Source organism: Aspergillus fischeri, genomic scaffold, assembly GCF_000149645.3.
Source record: "Aspergillus fischeri NRRL 181 1099437636245 genomic scaffold, whole genome shotgun sequence".
NCBI lineage: Eukaryota > Fungi > Ascomycota > Eurotiomycetes > Eurotiales > Aspergillaceae > Aspergillus > Aspergillus fischeri.
Window position 1 is genome coordinate 1,199,844 of NW_001509773.1, and position 18,190 is coordinate 1,218,033.

Below are 18,190 nucleotides of genomic sequence, written 5' to 3' on the forward strand. Positions count from 1 at the left end.
TTCCAACCGTGCAGATCAGTCATATTAGCTGAGGAAGTCTTGATAGGATAGTTGAGAACACTACGAGTCTCATATGCAGACGATCAGGCCAGAAGGAGTCTTGAAATTAAGTGCGCATATACAAGAATCTAGGTAGTAACTAAATGTATACAGCAAATGGTGTGCCCTTCCACCTTCTAATGCAATCACAGCTGGCGGCCACAATCCAGAAAAAATGAAAGTCTCTTTTACTTTTGTTCAAAAAAATATCCATCCACATAGCAACAGATCACAGAAAAGTGGCAAACAAGAACCAGACACGAGAACCCAAAGTAGAAGAATCAGGGTATTATCTATCTCCTTCCCGACTTCTTCTCTTTTCCTCCACTACCGCCAAACTTGGCTTTCTTGGACGGCGGGGGTTGCGCAGAGAGTCCATCCTCATCCGACTCGTCATCTTCGGTGTCGGCGATGAAGTCTGCCATCGAGCCTGCACTTTCCGCATCATCGTCTTCCTCGTCGTCCTCGTCCTCCAAAGATTCCTCGGCGTCAGAAGAACCAACAGACTCTTCCGCCTCAACGTCGAACACGTCTTCCTCGTTCTCTTCCTCCTCATCGCTGCCTTCATCTTCTTCATCATCCGACTCGTCCCGACCGGACTGCTCACCATCAATCATGGACTCGTCCTCGTCGTAGGTCTGATCGCGTATCGACTTGGTCCGCGGCGTTACTGCGTTCTTCGCGGTGTCGGCGTCGCTATCCTCATCCTCCAACTCTTCCTGGCCTTCGACGTAAATGACGTTGTCCTCATCCTCGCTGTCCATGCCCTCGGCTCCGCCGCGGAGGGACTGTCTAAGTCCCAGCTGTGCATGCAACATGTCGAGTTTGCCCTTGAGCAACAGCAAGGAAGACAGGCTCGACGAGCGCTGGTCCATAACCTTGAACAGGGTAGACATCCGCTTTAGCAGTTCTGGCTTGCCGGCGAGAGCGCCACCATGAGCAACACATGTCCACTGTACCCACACGAGAAGATGTCCGTACCGGCCCGGGCGAGATGAGAGACGCTCGGCCAGCTTCTGGAGCAGAGTGGCGGCGAGCGACGAGTCGAGACGTTGAATGGTTTCACGGACAATGGTAAGGTCACCTGTATGGAAGCATGATTCGAGCATCCCATTGTCGTTCGTCTTGAGTGACTGCGTAAGGACCGTAGACAATGTGACGCCAGAGGTGATCTGCTGCACCGCTGCGCTGGGTTTCCCAGGGACGAGGGATCCGATACGAACGTCGTCCTCAAGCTCGGCTTCCACGTCAATTTCTTCCGAAGCATTGGCCCGCAAAAGCTCGCCAAAGGATGGCTCTCCCGTTTCGTCCTCTTCCGCATCCTCTTCATTTCCGGCTTCTGATCGCATCTCAACGTCACTATCCGCATCCTTCTTCTGCTTCCGCTGCCGAGTTTCCTTCTTCTCAACCGGCTTCTTCGCATCATCGTCGTCGTCTTCCGAATCCTCCTCACTGTCAGCCACTGTTGCATCCGCCCTCGTGTCTTGCATCTCGACATCGTCCTCCACGAGGTCCCCTTGTTCGACCACTGCTCGAGATTCATCGACTTGGGTTTCACCTGCAGCTCGAACTCCATTCGTTGTAACCGAGGCAAGAACCGAGCTAGACTTGGTCTTGACAATCTTCTTCAACCCAGTGAAAGCTAGCTCCTCAGTATCTATATCAATGCAGTTGATGCGCTCAAAGACCGGAATAATGCCTCCTTCGGCCCACACAACTAGAATATCAGTTCCTTGGAAAGTTGCTGCGACGACAGGTACAGAGGCATCCGAAGTCTCAGACTGAGTGATCTTGATTGATGACTCCGCCCGTCTCGTCAGCTGCCTTCCCCTCGCCTTGAGACTGGTCTTGGAGTTCTGATCCTTCGGCGGCACGAATGGTCTCGTGAAAAGTTCAATAGTGCCATCTTCGGTCACAGCTGCGAGGGTTTGCTTCTCGATTGCCAGAGCGTCATCTGTTTTTTGTCCTGCACCCGAAGTCAACGCCAAGGATGATACTTCTGTATCTGCAACGAGGTTCAACACAAGCTTGCGGCCCTCAACGTCAAAGACATTGATGTAGCGATCGCCATCAGAGGCAACAAAGAGAGCTGTCGCGAGGGATACTGTGGAGGAAGTGATAATTTCCCGAATCTGGTTCCGCATTGCTGGAAATGATGCAGTCGATTCATCTCCCTCAACGTCGATCAGGTAGGGCGTTTGAGAGGCGCAAACGACGGGCGGATTGGAGGGCACGGGGCGAGAAAGGGTGCTATAACCTGTGGATGCCGGTAGATGAATTGTTCTACAAAACACTGTCAGTTGGAGTTATATTGAGGTATCAATGAGTTGAAGAAACCAACCTAGTACTCTTTCCGGTGCGTAGATCCCATTGCACTAGTTTGTTATCACCACCAATACTCCAACCTTCCTGACCCGGTCGGTCCGCAGTGAACTTAAAATCCACAACACCTTTGTCATGTACACCCTCGAGTGCCCCCACAATCTTGTCTTCGGTAGGCGAGTACATGCGGATTTCGGAGGCGTTTGTACCAAAAGCAACAACTACATCCCCTTGCTCAAATCCATTGCTAGCACCATTGACATCAGAATGGCGTTTCCGCTTCTTCTTCCCTTGCTGATCACGATCTCTTTGTCTGCTAGGGAAGTAGCCCCAATCCAGAGATGTGACAGTCTCCTTGGGACCCAGGACATGTTCGCATTGTAACCGGCCGGTATTTGTGTCGTGAATTCGGAGGTGCTGACCATCGAGACCCTGAATGACAGACGCAAAAAGCGCCAATTGATACTCAGAGGGTGCAAACGACGCTTTCAGTATCGAAGACTTATTCCCGGTGTATGTGAGGCCGGACACTGCGGGCGATGCAGCGGACGAAGTCTTCGAAACGGGAGGGCGTGAAGCCTTTTTGCCCATTTTTGGCAGACTTTGCGGGTAAAGGTAACTCAAGACAGACGCCGAGAAGTATCGTGATCAACGCAGACCTAAATGTTTTGACCTTGTCGAGCTGCCAACGGTCGCCGTATTTGGGCAGTGTTACTGAGAAGGAAAAAAAAGTTCTGTAGAGGCTATATTGCGCTAGTCTGGAAGCGATCTAGTGTCTGTGAAGTTCCGCCATCAAACGTCTTATCTAATCCGCTACTGTCCGCTTTTGCAGGCTTTCTACGGAGAGCGCTTACGCTCAAGGATTTCAATCAAAAGTTCGATCAGCAAGAGTATGAAGAGTGCTATTTGGGTCGCCTTGCCAGATGATTCCTGAAATCTCAGCTGAAGAGATGGCTGTGAACTATCATCCGCCTATGCCTCAGCAAAAGTGATTACTATTTGTTGCCTGATTGATGAAAATTTCAGCCATGCTTGTCTCCTCCCCAAAAATACTCAAGACCGCGCCTGTACCCAGGCTTGCTTGAAGAAAGAAGACTTCAATCTCCTTAACTTCATTTTATTTCAATATGAGGGCTCATGACATTGATTGGCAGATTTCTGGTGACCTCGACATCAAGCAACAGCATCAGACCGCCAATGCTATTGATACGTTTGACTCCTGAATCCGTTCAACCATGCTGAGCACGTTAATGCAGCCGGCCTACTAATCACCAATTAAGACGGACTTTCTGAGCGGGAGCTGTATGTTTCCAACCACCCTGTTCAAGTCAACCTGATAAACAAGCGTTTAGCCAAAGTCAGGGAAACAGCTCAGACAGTCATTCTCCAGTCTCCAATGACGGTACAATGTGCTTTTCAGGATGGGTCTTCGCTGGACGTTGATTGTCAAGGCTGCGGCAGCGCCACAATTACCCTCGGCTGCATTCGATGCGGAGCTATGCACTTTTGTTGTTCAGAAGTAGGTGTGGTGAGACGAATTGTCCTTTAGTATGCCTACATTGAGACATACAATCTGGGTTTAGTACGGTACCTACCTCTGTCATGGTCAGATATGTCCATATGAGAGATTGCCAGAAAAGGAAAAGTGCCTTGTTTTGTGGTTCATCTTGGCACTAGGCAGTCTTGCATCATTATGTGACACGCTAGGCCTGATGCGAGCTACGAGCCTACAACGCAAGGGGATTGACTCAGGGCTCAACCCTGACTTCCATAATCAGAAGGCGGCCGGCATGGATCTTTTCCCTGAGTAAGCCTCAGCACAACTCTTTCCAAACCAAGGATTTTGTGATGGTACTCTTCCTGAATGTGAATGCCTAACAGGTTTGGGTATGTCATATCTGACCTCGCACTTGCTACTTTCACCTCAAATTCATATCATTATCTCACAGAACTGAACTACAGTCGGCTCACTTGATTACAGTCAGATTAACTCCTCTCGTTCTGATTTCGTGTGCAGCTTGTTTCGATCCATCTGATCCGAAAATTTTGTGATCATTTTACCAGTGTCTTTTTCGAAGATGGGTGATGGTTCCGACAGAAAAAACTTCTGGTACGGGGTTCCACACTAAAGTAAGCCACAACCAATAATATATCAGACCTCGTAGAACGCGTCATCGCACAACCAATCAACGCCTGCTAAATGGCTTGAACTAGAATGATTGGGATTAGCGCCACAGATGGGGCTAGCGGCAGAGAACAGACGAGCGCGACGCGGCCGTTCGTACTTAAGGATTCTAGCACCCTCCTCGGATTTTCTCAGTCTCTGTTTCTGGAGCTGAGCTGAGAGCTGCGTTGCACCCGCGCCCGGTCACGCCTGGCCCTTCCTATTCACCTTGACCCTTATCTGTGCCCCCATCTGCCTCCTGGGTGCTGACCGCCCTTATTTATTAATATTTGATCTTATTTTCTCCGTATCCTCGGTTACCGCCCTCGCATTCATCAACTTACTACCACTTATCATCACAACGCGTATTTCGCGACGCGCTCTCACATCATAATCCCAGTCGCGGCCCCTGCATCTACTTATTTCCTGTCATATAACTCTTATCTCTGAACACACCAAGCTTCAGTGTCGACTTGACCCCCATTCTGCTGAACGCTTTTCTTTTACCTCAGGCGTTGACAGAGGCACGTGTCAGAGAACTGTTACGTGAAGATCACCTGATTCTCGGCCTTTCTCTGACTCCTCTTTTGGTTGACGCAAAGTTGTCCGCTTTGCAAATCTTCTATCTCTCCGCTTCTCCAACGACTTTGCCTCCAGCTTAGTCAAACTGTTTGCCGCCCACGTGACTGCTCAGTTACCGCCTCTTGGCAATATAAATTCCTCCTTGTCGCATTCTCCACTTCCGACCTGCGCTAATCTTCCTCGTTTTTGTATCTTCCGCAACACTTCTCGGCGTCGCGACTCTTTGCGACCGCTAGAGGCAACATTTCTCCTTGTGTCTTCTGTCATCTAACCAGATTTTCTGCTTGACGGGTTACCGAATCGAATCATTAGTCTGTGTTAGCGCAGAGAATACCTATTCAGTGCATTATTGTCGTTGTCGCTATCTAAACTTCAACTGAGAACAGCCTCTTCCTGCTCCGTTAGATCCTTGTATTACGGGCTACCAAAGAAAGGTGATAACTGTTGTCCTCAATGGCGACGCCGCCTCCCGAGGCTCCTCCTGTGGTCAAGGAGGACAAGCCTCAACTGCCGCCGTCGCCAAATGGTGCCTCATCTGTTGATATTGGTCGCACAAGGTACGTTTTACAATGCTGAGTCCTTCCACCACATTGATAAATTGACGAGCTCGCTAATTTCCTATAAGCAGCGCGCAGAATCATGTGACGGAAGCATCGCCGATCAATGGTACGAACAAGCCCGAGGAAAATGACAAGACCGCCGCGTTAAATGGTCACGGTACTGAAGAGCTGTCGTTGACGAATGGCGCCGGCTCCACTGTGTCTCCCCCAAAGTCACCTACTCAACAGGCGGACGTTCCTGCACCGTCGGCGACGACGGCAACGGAGAAGGAAGAAGAAAAACCCCTTACTTCTACGCCTGCGGATGGATCAGATAAAGAGCCAAACGGGGAGAAATTGGTTCCTGATGCGCCTGTGATGCAGGAGACGGGCTCAACTGTTGGTACAAACCAGGCCTCACCGCAAGACACGAAGGCGTCGCAAGATGTATCAAAGCCACCGACTGATTCGTCATCCGATGCCAAGGTGGAGAATGATGTACAGGATTCTGGCGTGAAATCCGAGCTTCCTCATCACCCTTCTACTAGTGCGAAGCTGGACACAATGCCCGGTGATGACGCTACTAGTAAGGCGCCAACTGTACCGAGTCTGCAGACTTCCGACCAAGACATGCCTGACGCGCCAGATGTTCCGATGTCTCCAACGAAGGTATCCCGTGAGCGCGATGCAGACGCCGATGATGAGCCCGCTGCCAAACGCACCAAGCTGGAAGATGAAGGCTCAGCTGAGGTCAAGCTTCCTGATCTGCCAACACCTGTGACCGAAACACCTGCCCGCACCACTGTGAATGGGGAGGCGACCATGACTAAGGTTCAACATAAATTCGTACTCAAAGGTATTCAGAGTTTGAAGCGCATGAATGATGCTCGCTTCTACCGCGAACCTGTTGACCCGGTCAAGATGAACATTCCCCACTATCCGCAGATAATCAAGCATCCTATGGATCTTGGAACAATCGAGCGCAAATTGAAGAATACTGAGTACAAGACTGCTCAGGCCGTCGTGGATGATTTCAATCTGATGGTGCAAAATGCAGTTACTTTCAATGGACCAGACCACGTGGTGTCACAAGAGGGATTGAAGCTCAAAGGCACATTTGAGAAGCAAATGATGAACCTACCCAAGGCTGATGAGGTTGAAGAGAAGAAGCCGAAGAAGGTTTCCACCAAAACCTCAGCGGCCCATCGGGAACCGCGTACTAGCATTGGGACCTCTACAGCTCGCCCGACCGCCACTTCCCCTCAAGCCACGACCTTTGCTCTTGGGCCAGAAGGCCTGCCTTTGATCCGTCGTGACTCTACCAATACTGATGGCCGTCCCAAGCGCTCTATTCATCCACCCAAGCGGGATTTGCCTTACTCCACCAAGCCGAAGAAGAAGAAGTACCAGTGGGAGCTGCGATTCTGTCAGGAAGTATTGGATGAGCTCCACAAACCCAAGCACTACAACTGGGCTGCTCCCTTCTACTTCCCTGTGGATCCGGTTGCACTGAACATTCCGACTTATCACAGCATTATCAAGAAGCCGATGGATCTTTCCACTGTCCAGTCCAAACTCAAGACTGGCCAGTACGAAAATGCCAAGGAATTTGAAGTTGACATGCGTCAAATATTCAAGAACTGCTTCAAGTTCAACATCCCAGGAGATCCTACCTACATGGCCGGACAGAGATTCCAGGAGATATTCGAGAACAAGTGGGCTCAGAAAACACGTTATCTAGAGGCTCATGAACCCCACCCAGAACACCAGAGCGTTAGCTCTTCCTCCGAAGAAAGCGAGGAAGAGGAAGACGAGAGCGACGACGACAACGAGAAGTTGACCATGCTGCAGAAACAAATTGCTGAAATGTCACGTCAAGTGGAAGCTATCACACAGAAGAAAAAGAAGACTCCACCGGGTTCGAAAAAGCCTAGCAAGTCCAAGTCCGGAAAGAAGGATTCGAAGAAGAGCGGAACCATCCCATTGGGCAAGAAGGACAAGAAGGCTTCCTCCAAATCATCCAAACCAGAAAAGCAGCGCTACGTGACTTATCACGAAAAGCAGATCATCTCGAACGGAATAAGTAGTCTTCCGGACAAGAAGATGCAGGAAGCCCTCAAGATTATCCAAAGCAACGTTCCAGCTTTGAAAGTGAGTTTTGACATCCACCTTCATCTCAAATGGTACGTGCTAATGTTTCCTTTCAGGGTACACAAGAGACCGAAATCGAACTTGACATCGATGAGCTCCCTAATGAGGTTCTATTGATGTTACTGAAGTTCGTCAAGAAAAACGCCCCGCATGTCATAGAAGAGGAGGATATGACCGCTTCTACTGCAGCAAATATGGCTGCTCCAAAGCCAAAGAAGAATAAGCCTATGAGCAAGTATGAGCAGGAGGCTCAGATCAACATGCTCGAGAGCAACCTCTCTCGTTTCCAGGGCGGTGGCGGCCGTTCCCCCGATCCTCTTCCGTCTGTGGAAGCGAATGACAGTAGCGATGATTCCGAGGATGATTCTGAAGAAAGCGAAGAAGAGTAGAAAGACCTTTTGTCCGCTCCAACTCGCGTGAACTGCATGGCGCTCTCATGTGGCACTTCATGACTAGTTACTCGTCAGCATTTTCCCTGAATCAAAGCATGACTTTTGAAATTCTGTTATGCCCTTTTAGCGACTCGTTTTGTCTTGGAAGACAGTCTGGTCTTGACATAAAGTTCTGGACTCTCTGTACATAACCATCTTACTCTCTCTTCCGGGTTCGAACCTTGTGTTTTTGCCCCCCTCCTTTTCTTTGCCGTTTTATTATCCTATCGGGCGAGTCTGCGCAGGTCCAGGGGGCGAAGGCCACGATTCAGAATCAGCTGACGTGGCGGACGACTTCAATTCTTTTGAGTGTCAGCACCATGGAGTCTACCGATTACCTCGTTTCTATGATACCACTTCATAGCTCTGGTGCTCGTACTTGTGGTTCCGTGATTCTTGGTTGAGGGGACAATTTGTCAGCTCGCAGATTTCCCAAATTCCTGAAGTCAGCCATAGAGCTCTGAGTGAGGAAACTTGAACCAAGGCACGAGCGTACTCGTCAATTTGAGTACTCAAGAGTGCTCGGGGCTCTCAGGACGCTGCCCGGAGTCGTTGCGAAGAGATTATGGCAGATACATGTATGATTATGAAAGAAATGTGAAAATGAAGGTGCAAAAACCTCGAAAATCCGACCTTTCTTGTTGTGGTTTTCGTATACCTAGAGCTATAGTGTGTGTCTTGTAGTTGTAGACACATCCATAAGTCACGGGTCGACCTGGCGGTAACGTGGGAGCACGGAAAGATACGCAGGTGATTTTGCAGCTTTGTTTACACATCTTGCGAACTTTCTGACTCCTAGCCATTTCGGAAAATGATACCACCCTGCGACCCAATTATCCTTGAAAATAATCCCCAATTCGGGAAACTTTATCAGCATTTAACAACCAATTTACTCAATGCCGATGGCTCGACGCGAGCCAATGATGAGCAGCCAGCCAGAAAAGCAGTACTGGAAGTACGTTCAAGGCGCCACTTGACTTGAGCATTGGCAGTTTGGACGAAAATGGCCGTGCTAGAATCAAATACGATGCAGATTTGACCCGTGGTTTTACTGCTTCTAGGAACTGAGAGGATGTCGAGTGCGAAGCGCAAGCAAAAAGATCAAGCAACAGACGCTACAGCAGCTGGCTTTTGACGCCGACAGTGGGTTGCCGGATGATGTCAGGATAAGCTCTATCTGAGTCGAAATATGCGTTAGTTTACTAAAAGTCTGTTTGGACAGTATCGCGACCCTCTCGCCGTGATCACGCTCTACCTGGAATCGTCCCCTAGTGGGCTTTACCTCGAGGATGGGGACGACCACGACGCACATGCTCAAGCTCTATCCCTTTTAGCTTCGGATATTGACGCCTTCTATTCCATCATTCCTGCACTAGTCATACCTTTTTCGAACGCCTTATCGTCCGCCCTCGAAGATCTCCGAGCAATTGCGAACGCCGGAAAGAGCCTAGATTGCGCGGCGTCTGCACCTGCGATACCGCATACGTCTACATTGCCTACACGGACTCGTGTTCGAACAAACCGTAACCAGTCCAAGGCGAAACCACAGGCTCCTCTCGCATCACAGCTGCGGGAGCGATTGCAAAACCTGCGTCAGATACAGCTGGCGCAAATACCAGCTGCTCGTGCGCGGATGGCGATAACAGCGGCAAAGGTACTGGAAACACGCGCTGAGATACTGAAGCATACGGTTGTGTTGCTTGAGCGCGTAAAGCACGGCGCGCTATCCAGGGCTACAAAGGCTAAGGCTGAACATCTTGCTCTGGTTGCGCAAGGCGTGGAAGCGAAGCTAAGGTATGTCTGATCAGAAAGATACTCCGCATGATGTCAAGGTCCCTTGAAACTCATGACTTCAAAAGTATAATCAAACTAGACACAGCAGCAACACTCTATACTCCCGAGGTTGTTACTGCTCTTGACCGTTACCGCCAGCATCTCCGGGAGTCTCGTCAACGGCTGGAGGAGAAACAAAGAAAAGTTCTTGAGGAACTGAAAGGCTACGAAGGTGTGGACTCTACTGAGGCTCATGAGCCATCTGCTCGTAGCAACAAAGAGCATTTTGAGTCTGGCCCGATGCGAGAGATCGCCCGACGGTACGGATCGCTCGTAAAAGAGATTGAGGCGGTGAAGTTGGAGATTCAGAGATTAAGTGGCTAGAAACCTTTTTGCTAACAGTTCTTGTTTGGAGATACCCTCGCTCATGAAGAATACAATGCCATGCTTCCAAACCTGCGACGGGAAAGTAGGACTCCAGCATCAGTTGCGGAGTCGTGACTTTGGCCCTTATCTGGATCCCCGCAGTCACATGATCCGACCCACTAAAAGTTTTCTAGTGATAAAAGATCAATAGACAGCTTTGCACATTTTCTTCGATAGAGGTATCATAGTTGAATTTGCCAGTGCACAGAAGAAGACACGATCGCTCAACATGGCCGACGAAGCTCTTTCCATCTACGATGAAATCGAGATCGAAGACATGACCTTCGACCCAAATCTCCAAATATACCACTACCCGTGCCCCTGTGGCGACAGATTCGAAATCGCAATCGATGACTTGCGCGACGGCGAAGATATTGCCGTCTGCCCTAGCTGCAGCTTGATGATTCGGGTTATCTTTGAAGTGGTATGCTTGCCAGTTTCTGCCTCGACTAGATCACAGAACATGGATCGCTGACAATGTTTTCTACTTGCAGTCTGATCTTCCCAAAGATGGTAATCAGCCGGCACCAGGTGCAGTTTCCGTACAAGCGTAAATCAGCCTAGAGACAAGCTATGTTATGAAGCTGGCACAATGTTCCTCGCGCCGATTCCTGAAACGCCGCACGAATCACTGGTAGCCCTTACTTTAAGTTACCGAACCGGAGCGACTTCCCTCGGAGAATCGATTATTGTCCATTGATGGAGGATGCAGGATCACGCCACGACTGCAGCCGTCCGGGCCTTGGTGGCCTTCTCTGGTTCTCTCGTATCCAAGGAAATGGATATGCGCACGCTGCGAGCGACTCCCCTGTGACTACAGTGTCTTCGTGACTGTCAGGACGCTTTCATTGCGGCAAAGGGACATCACTGCCATATCCGACCATGGTCATGATAAAGATTGACCTAAGTCACGTCAAAGATGACATATATGGGTGTTTTGGTCGTGAAAATCTGGATCTGGGAGGAAAGAAGATCATTATATTTGTGAACTCACGATTCATAATTGTATATCTGCGCAGCAAGTGAATATGTATGCACTTGGTGCGGGTCTTTACATCGTTCCCATGGACGAAACTGAACTGTTGAACAAGACCTCCATATCATACACCGTAACCTCTACGTTATAGAATATGGTAATCTTAAAAATTCGCCTGATCATCCACATACTCCTTGGCCACTCGACAATTATTTCTCAAATTCGCTGTAGACATCCTTTGCAATGTTCAACGACAGCTCCGCATTCAACAGATCCGTTAAGTTGGATCCATCGCGGAGGTAGATCCATTGTCCATTGCCGAAGGGACGTGTATCCTGCTTCTCATGCATTTGGTCTCCTTCGAGGACCCAGTCGTATCGCTTAGGGCCGGAGATTGGCGAGCTGAGCCAGATCTGCTTGTTGGGAGGCTGCTTGTTCAGGACATAGGTTCCTACACCGGGAACCGAAATATTCATTACGCCAGCCTAGAGTTAGAGATCGTATATGAACCGCGAGTTAGCCAAAGATGCCTTGCAAATCATAAGGGCGGCATGAGTTGCCCGGACAAGAAACGGAAAAGAAAAAATCTAGAACGCAGGCCCGCAATACGCACACTATACTCTGCCTCGATATCAGATCCCTCTTCCTGGGCTTTCTCCACTTCATTCTGAATCACATTGAGATAGTGCTCCGCGAATTCGTGATACTGCGCGTCAGTCAATGGCGAGGGTTCCGTGACATGGGTGGACGCGCCGGCGACATTATTCGATTGTGGGTTCGGGGCGGGAGGGTCTGCGGAATCAGGGAAGATCCCCTTGCGGATGCAACTGGTGCATTGGAACCCTCGACGGGATGCCTGGGACGAGTTGCTGACGCTGTTCAATCGGCGTTGAAGATGAATGGCTGCGGGCGCTGTTGCTGAGATCCGGCCTACACGGAGAGAAGGACGGGCGGCGGAGGAGGCAGCAGATCGAGAAATGCGCGAAAGCATTTTGGGTGATTTTCGAGCTATACAGCTGACCTTCAATCGACTATAAAGGGGATGCGTGAGTGCCGAACAGATAGAGGATGGAGAAGGTTACGGATGAAATGTGGAGGAGAAACGAAGATGCGCGTCATATGTCATAGTCTTTCCTCGATGCAGCTTAGCTGTGGATAGCTCTACTTCAGCTTCCCTTCCTCCGTACCTCCATGTTCTTCAAGCAGCTGTGACTCTGATTCATGTCTGTTTTTACTCATTGTGGTAGCATCTGATCATTATCAATATATTTTCCCATTACGGGGTGCATATTTTGGTTATGGCGAGTTTCCATATGGCACTTTACTATTGTCCCAAAGCGGCATAACTCTTATCACATATGAAAGCCCTCAGGCTTTTCAGGCCTCTACGTCAACCATCAACAAGACCTATTTTCCGTCTTTATCATTGGAACATGTCCGAGAAGAAGAGAAATGGAGCACCACGGATTTTCCCTAAGAGGGAAAAGAGGCCTCCTCTGACACACTTTCTGTGCCTTCCGCTAGTGAACGACATCTCGCTACCTCAACTGGAATCTTCTTTATCAACATTCAAAGCTGCCATTCCGTTGGTTTCGCATTCAGATGAGAATGGCTCCGTACAACAGCAAGTTTCCGCTGAACGGCCCCTCATCCCCGACGGTGCGGTGCGTCCCGTCGGCACTCTCCATCTAACGCTCGGGGTGATGAGTCTTCCTACGAAAGAACGGCTGGAAGAAGCAATCGAGTTCTTTCACTCACTCGATTTGGCGTCCATTATGAATGAGGCAGAGGAGATTGCAAAGAAATCGAAATGGTCCCGGAAAAGAAGTTCGTCGCCTCGACATCAGTCCGACTTTACAGGTGCAGTGGGAGAGGGCGAGGAAACTCACCCATCAAGACGACTAGAGCAGGAAGGTGGCTCTGCTTCCGCGATCGTCCCACGAGGCAACTACGAACCATTGACAATTTCTCTCGAATCCTTACATGCGCTTCCGAGGGGGCGCGCGGCTACCATCCTTCATGCTGCTCCTGTGGATTCCACGTCTCGCCTCTATCCCTTTTGCGTGCTGCTGCGGAACAAGTTCCTAGAAGCAGGGTTCTTGCAGGGCGAACATATCAAGAATAAACCAGGCTCAGATGACACTGAGGCCCAGAAGCCACCCAAAGACATGGAAATGGACACCGGCGACGCAACAAGTACAATACACCGAGCTGAGCCAAATCTAGATCAAGGCCATCAATCCCATACGGATACCCCAATCGAGAATCATACAACCCTTCTTCAAGAAGTACCCCTGGATTTGGCGGACGAGTTCGCACAAGCACATTCGCAAACTCGCGAACCCATCACGACCACGGTCGGCACCACCGTGCAAACGAAGCCTAAGCTCAGAGTTCGACCGCTTCTCCTTCATGCTACGGTGGTGAACACTATCTATGTCCGTGGTCGACGGCGAGGAGGAGGCCATCAAAACAGCGGTAACCGCCGAAACAGTCAATACACCTTCGATGCACGGGATATTCTTGCTCACTACCGAGACTATTACCTCGATGGTCAAAGGACAACGCCACGGTCTCCTTCCATTACAGTGACCTCTCACCCCAACGAAATAGAAAGGCAACAAATCGCTAACAACGAGACTGGTACCGAAAGTGCGTCAAATTCCGCCAGCAGTACAGATGGCAGTGGCAGCGAGGTTCGCAATTCGCCCCCGGAGAAGAGACAGAAAATGTCACCCATGAAGAGAGTACACGCATTCCCTTTCGTTTGGGCAAATGACTTCCCACTAGAGACAATCTGTATATGTGAGATGGGCGCAAAGAAACTTGATCCTGACGATAGTGGGATGAATGCACGTTTGGGAGAAAAATACCGAGTTGTGGTAGAAAGGAGTCTGGATTTCACATCTTCGGGGAACTCAAAAGTGGTCGCCGAGGGCAAAGCTTGCCACCAGGATAACGAAGAATCTAATGACTGTGGCAGCAGCGATGGGAGTGTTGAGGGCGGCGTTAAAATCTGAGCATTCAAATGGCCTCTATATATACTATGATCATGGCATGCTCATTAGAGGAATCTTCTGTCGTACTGACAGCTGAGAATCCGTGCCTGAGGTATTTACCCTTGAACAAAAAGACACCAAAACGCCTCGCTGGTAGGATATCTCCCTGAGAGATCCAATGACAGATGACAAGTCACAGTGCCACCATAGAATGGGAAAAGAGCAAACACCTTCAATGCCTTCAACTTAGTCTGGCAAACCAACATCATCACCGCACGCGACTCATGAGCGTCTCTGTACCCCTCTCTACTGACAGTTCAGCCGCCTTTGTTTTGATGGCGCTGATCATGCTTCTCTCGAAATCATCCCTAGTCCTCAGCACTGCTTCAACCCAAGACAGCTGTAGATCCCAGTATTCCGTTTTGAAGTCCTCGTAAACCGCAACCAGAGCCGGACCTTTCTCTGCTTCGAGCAGACGGAGAAGCCAATCAACTAGCCGCCACTTCTGCTTGATCGAAGCAAAAGAGTCGGGGTATTTCTGGAAGAAAGCAAAGACTGTAAGGACGTCGTCCTTGAATTTATCGGTATACGGATCGACGTGCCGCTTGAACTTGACGCCCTTGTTGCGGACCGATGATAGATATCTGATCAGAAGTTCGTCGGATAGCTCTTCAACCAGGATGTCGGTCAGGGAAGGATGCAGAACGGCAGAGTAATCTGTCATGTAGTCCTCAAAAGTCGAGGTGATTCGCTTGATGGCAAAGTCGCCATACCATTTTTGGGTGAAGAAGTCTGGAATAGTGGTGCGGAAGTCGACAGCGAAGACCAGTTCGACGAACTGAGTGAGACAATACGTACTCAAGTCCACATAGCCGTCCCGCAGAGCGTCGAGTTCAGGTATGGCTCGTGAGGCCATATACTTCGGATCCACGGATGGCTCAAAATCACGCTTGAATTTGCTCAAGTATCCCAGCTGTCCCGATTCGTCATTGTCGTCAATGCAGGCGATCTGATCGTTGGCAACGGCAATGAGCCAATCCTGCAATAGCTGGAGGCCTTCGAGTTGGTCTCCGCCCAGGGCCTTATATTTCCCACATTCCTCGTCAATGAGCATCTGCCAGTTCGTTTGGCGACTCTTGAGCACTCGGAACATAGCATCAATGATGCCCTCTACAACATCTGTTCGAGAGGAAGCACCGGAAGCCACAATCTGCTCGTGCAGCATACGCCACATATCTGGAAGGGTCTTTGTACGGAAGTATCCTTCTGCGTTGGTGTCGAGGGAATCGGGAATGCGCTCGACGAGTCCTTTCCTGTCTGTTTCGGTAATACGATCCATCCATTCTTCCACAGCTTTGATGATGATGTTTTGCCACTGTCGGATGAGCTCAGGCTCACGGTCGTCAAGAATGTTCGGTTGGAGCTCGGATTGCTTCCAGCCGAGCTTTTTCATTTTCTTATAATACTTTTCGCTCCAATGAAGAATCGCAAGCAAGTTGTCTGCCGGTAACTCAGGGTCATTAATGAGCTCAATTAGAAAATCATGCATCATTCGGTGATAGATATTCGTATATGTTTTGTAAATCTTCCACTTTTTCGGAAGCAGTGCTTGCATGCCTTGTTGAACAGAGAAGAGGTCGTTGAAGTACCACTTGAAGCTCTTATCCAGGTTTTCAGGATCGCCCAAAAACGCCTCCTTAGTTTCCCGAAACTGGTTCTCTGCATACAGCTCGATTGCTTGCAAGAGTTTCTCTTTGTAGCCGCGAACAGTTTTAGGACCAATGTTCATGGACTTAAACCGGCCTGCCAGGTCCTGATGATCCTTTTGCGCCTCCTGAAGAGCGCGCACCGTCGCGTCATTCTTCTCCTCAGTCATGACGATCACACCCAGCCGGACAACCATACTCCGGTTGTCTGACTGCACTAGCGGGATGAGATTCATACAAGCGGTTCCGAGATGCTCATCGAACCAATCAATGACAGAATCCAGGCCTTGGAAGTAGTCCGCCAGCGCGGCTTCGCTGCTCGGATCTTGGGCCTTGCGAATCTGGTCCATCGCTTCGTCTCGAAAGTCTCTCAACCGCGAGATCTGCATGTGTACCCGTAACAAATTCGGCTGATTCTCAAGATCCTCGTCGTCCTGTCGCAAGAGCTCCTCGACCTCAGCAAGATCTATACTGAAGTTCTCCAAGCCCTTCTTCATCATCAGAGTTGCTTCGAAGTTTCGCTGTACTTTGGCCAATTTATCAATCCGCGAAAAGTCCTCGACGCTCGTTTGTGATTCCGCGCACAGCTTGTCTATAGTCTGAAGTTCGTCTCTCGTCTTGGTGACCTGTCGCTGGCCCTCAGTCAAGGCATTGATACTTCGTTGAACTGTTTCCAATTGATGTCGGAGACCTTCCCGGAGCTGTGAGTCAACTGTTCCCTTCTTTCGCGAGTATTCGGCTTTCAATCCTGCAATCTTATCCAGGTCTTCTGGATGGCGCAATATTTCGTCTAGCCGGGGCATGGCCAATGTGCCATCTGAGTCTCCTTCTCGCGCCATGTTGCCAAATACGTAGTTGAGAAGTCAATACTCAATGTCGGAGTGCGGCCCCTATGCGATGTTTTGCTCCTGCGGGGGCGAGGATGAAGCAGTGCGTGATTCGAAGCGGATGTCGCCTTAGTATGTTGAGACTGTCAGAAGAAGGGTACGTCTGATACAAAAGTAGACGGAGCAAAATGCAGCGAAGGATAAAGCGCACAGCGTTACTATGCCAGGGTGTCTGTTCGAAGGGAACTAGATCGTTCGACCGACAGATCTTAGATTATGAAACCGACAGCTCCTGTGTTAATTCCATGCCCAGTTTGCTGATTGCTGGACGCAATTCCCAGCAGCAGCCCATAAGCTAGACACGATGCTCTGATGAATGCAAATGACGGGAGTACACCTAAGCTACACCGTCAAGTTTATTCCAACCGCCCGCCGCTTGGAGAAACCGGCAGAACAGAGTACACGTGACTCTCCGCCTAGCTGACCGACCATATCAGCAAAAGAAAATCCCGGCTATTTTGCGGACAAAGATATCAAGCTAATCGAGATAATTGAGCGGGCGTGGAGCGTAAGACTCTTTATGCCAATTTGACGACCTCATTCGTTCCTCGCATAGACTGTCAATCGCGATTCTTGAGTTGCTGGGGCTTTCGTTGGGAGAAATTTCCGCGAGGCCATTGTTTCACTTCATATCCGAGCACCCCAACCACAACCAAAGACAGGCAGAAGCCAATTGATCCCAGCTTCCAAACACTCCAAAACCGACGATCCGAACAGAAAACTCATATACCCGTCAACATGAGCTACTTCCGTGTCACCCTCCTCCGCTCCGCCATCGGTCTCCCGCGACGAACAACAGACGTCCTCAAGGCCCTCGGACTCAAAAAGCGCATGGCGACAGTCTTCCACCCAGTATCGCCATCGGTAGCTGGTCAGATCATGAAGGTCAAGGAACTTGTGGAGGTTCAGGAAGTCGACAGGCGGCTCACAAAGGAAGAAGTTCGTGCTGAACGGAGGCCGGACCCGGGGTACTATGTCGAGAAGGCGTCGAATGAAGAATTTAGCGAGGATCGATCGGCGTAGAATGCGAGTCTTACTACCAACTTGTTGTTCTTGTTTCTCGGCCATGTGAGCCGGCTGGGTAGTTTCCGGTTGTTTTGTGTGAGGATATCAGTTTCCCAAGCACATGTGGACGCCTTTGAGACGGTGGTTTTCAACATCTTCGATGCAATCATTATTGCATGGAAGCTCCAGT

General features: G+C 49.8%; 8 protein-coding genes across 8 annotated transcripts; 5 read left to right on the forward strand and 3 right to left on the reverse strand.

Annotated features, from left to right (window-relative positions):
* Nucleotides 1-332: 332 nt before the first annotated feature.
* Nucleotides 333-2,952, reverse strand: NFIA_105520 (WD40 repeat and Utp12 domain-containing protein; the record flags this gene model as incomplete). The annotated part of the gene is made up of 2 exons (XM_001266960.1): nucleotides 333-2,322; nucleotides 2,381-2,952. The coding sequence occupies 2 exons, from the start codon at nucleotides 2,950-2,952 to the stop codon at nucleotides 333-335; spliced, it is 2,562 nt and encodes an 853-aa protein (XP_001266961.1).
* A 2,608-nt stretch (nucleotides 2,953-5,560) lies between these two features.
* Nucleotides 5,561-8,186, forward strand: NFIA_105530 (putative transcription regulator BDF1; the record flags this gene model as incomplete). Its single annotated transcript, XM_001266961.1, has 3 exons — nucleotides 5,561-5,664; nucleotides 5,733-7,797; nucleotides 7,854-8,186. The coding sequence occupies 3 exons, from the start codon at nucleotides 5,561-5,563 to the stop codon at nucleotides 8,184-8,186; spliced, it is 2,502 nt and encodes an 833-aa protein (XP_001266962.1).
* A 938-nt stretch (nucleotides 8,187-9,124) lies between these two features.
* On the forward strand, nucleotides 9,125-10,385 carry NFIA_105540 (uncharacterized protein; the record flags this gene model as incomplete). Its single annotated transcript, XM_001266962.1, has 4 exons — nucleotides 9,125-9,183; nucleotides 9,316-9,388; nucleotides 9,451-10,022; nucleotides 10,088-10,385. 4 exons carry the CDS (start codon nucleotides 9,125-9,127, stop codon nucleotides 10,383-10,385), a joined length of 1,002 nt encoding a protein of 333 aa, XP_001266963.1.
* A 271-nt stretch (nucleotides 10,386-10,656) lies between these two features.
* On the forward strand, nucleotides 10,657-10,981 carry dph3 (CSL family zinc fnger-containing protein; the record flags this gene model as incomplete). Its single annotated transcript, XM_001266963.1, has 2 exons — nucleotides 10,657-10,851; nucleotides 10,922-10,981. The coding sequence occupies 2 exons, from the start codon at nucleotides 10,657-10,659 to the stop codon at nucleotides 10,979-10,981; spliced, it is 255 nt and encodes an 84-aa protein (XP_001266964.1).
* Nucleotides 10,982-11,612: 631 nt separating this feature from the next.
* NFIA_105560 (frataxin family protein) lies at nucleotides 11,613-12,394 on the reverse strand (the record flags this gene model as incomplete). Its single annotated transcript, XM_001266964.1, has 2 exons — nucleotides 11,613-11,888; nucleotides 12,017-12,394. 2 exons carry the CDS (start codon nucleotides 12,392-12,394, stop codon nucleotides 11,613-11,615), a joined length of 654 nt encoding a protein of 217 aa, XP_001266965.1.
* Nucleotides 12,395-12,836: 442 nt separating this feature from the next.
* Nucleotides 12,837-14,423, forward strand: NFIA_105570 (uncharacterized protein; the record flags this gene model as incomplete). Its single annotated transcript, XM_001266965.1, has 1 exon — nucleotides 12,837-14,423. One exon carries the CDS (start codon nucleotides 12,837-12,839, stop codon nucleotides 14,421-14,423), a length of 1,587 nt encoding a protein of 528 aa, XP_001266966.1.
* A 247-nt stretch (nucleotides 14,424-14,670) lies between these two features.
* Nucleotides 14,671-16,947, reverse strand: NFIA_105580 (SNARE-binding exocyst subunit SEC6; the record flags this gene model as incomplete). Its single annotated transcript, XM_001266966.1, has 1 exon — nucleotides 14,671-16,947. The coding sequence occupies one exon, from the start codon at nucleotides 16,945-16,947 to the stop codon at nucleotides 14,671-14,673; it is 2,277 nt and encodes a 758-aa protein (XP_001266967.1).
* A 786-nt stretch (nucleotides 16,948-17,733) lies between these two features.
* NFIA_105590 (mitochondrial 54S ribosomal protein uL30m) lies at nucleotides 17,734-18,018 on the forward strand (the record flags this gene model as incomplete). The annotated part of the gene is made up of 1 exon (XM_001266967.1): nucleotides 17,734-18,018. The coding sequence occupies one exon, from the start codon at nucleotides 17,734-17,736 to the stop codon at nucleotides 18,016-18,018; it is 285 nt and encodes a 94-aa protein (XP_001266968.1).
* Nucleotides 18,019-18,190: the final 172 nt, after the last annotated feature.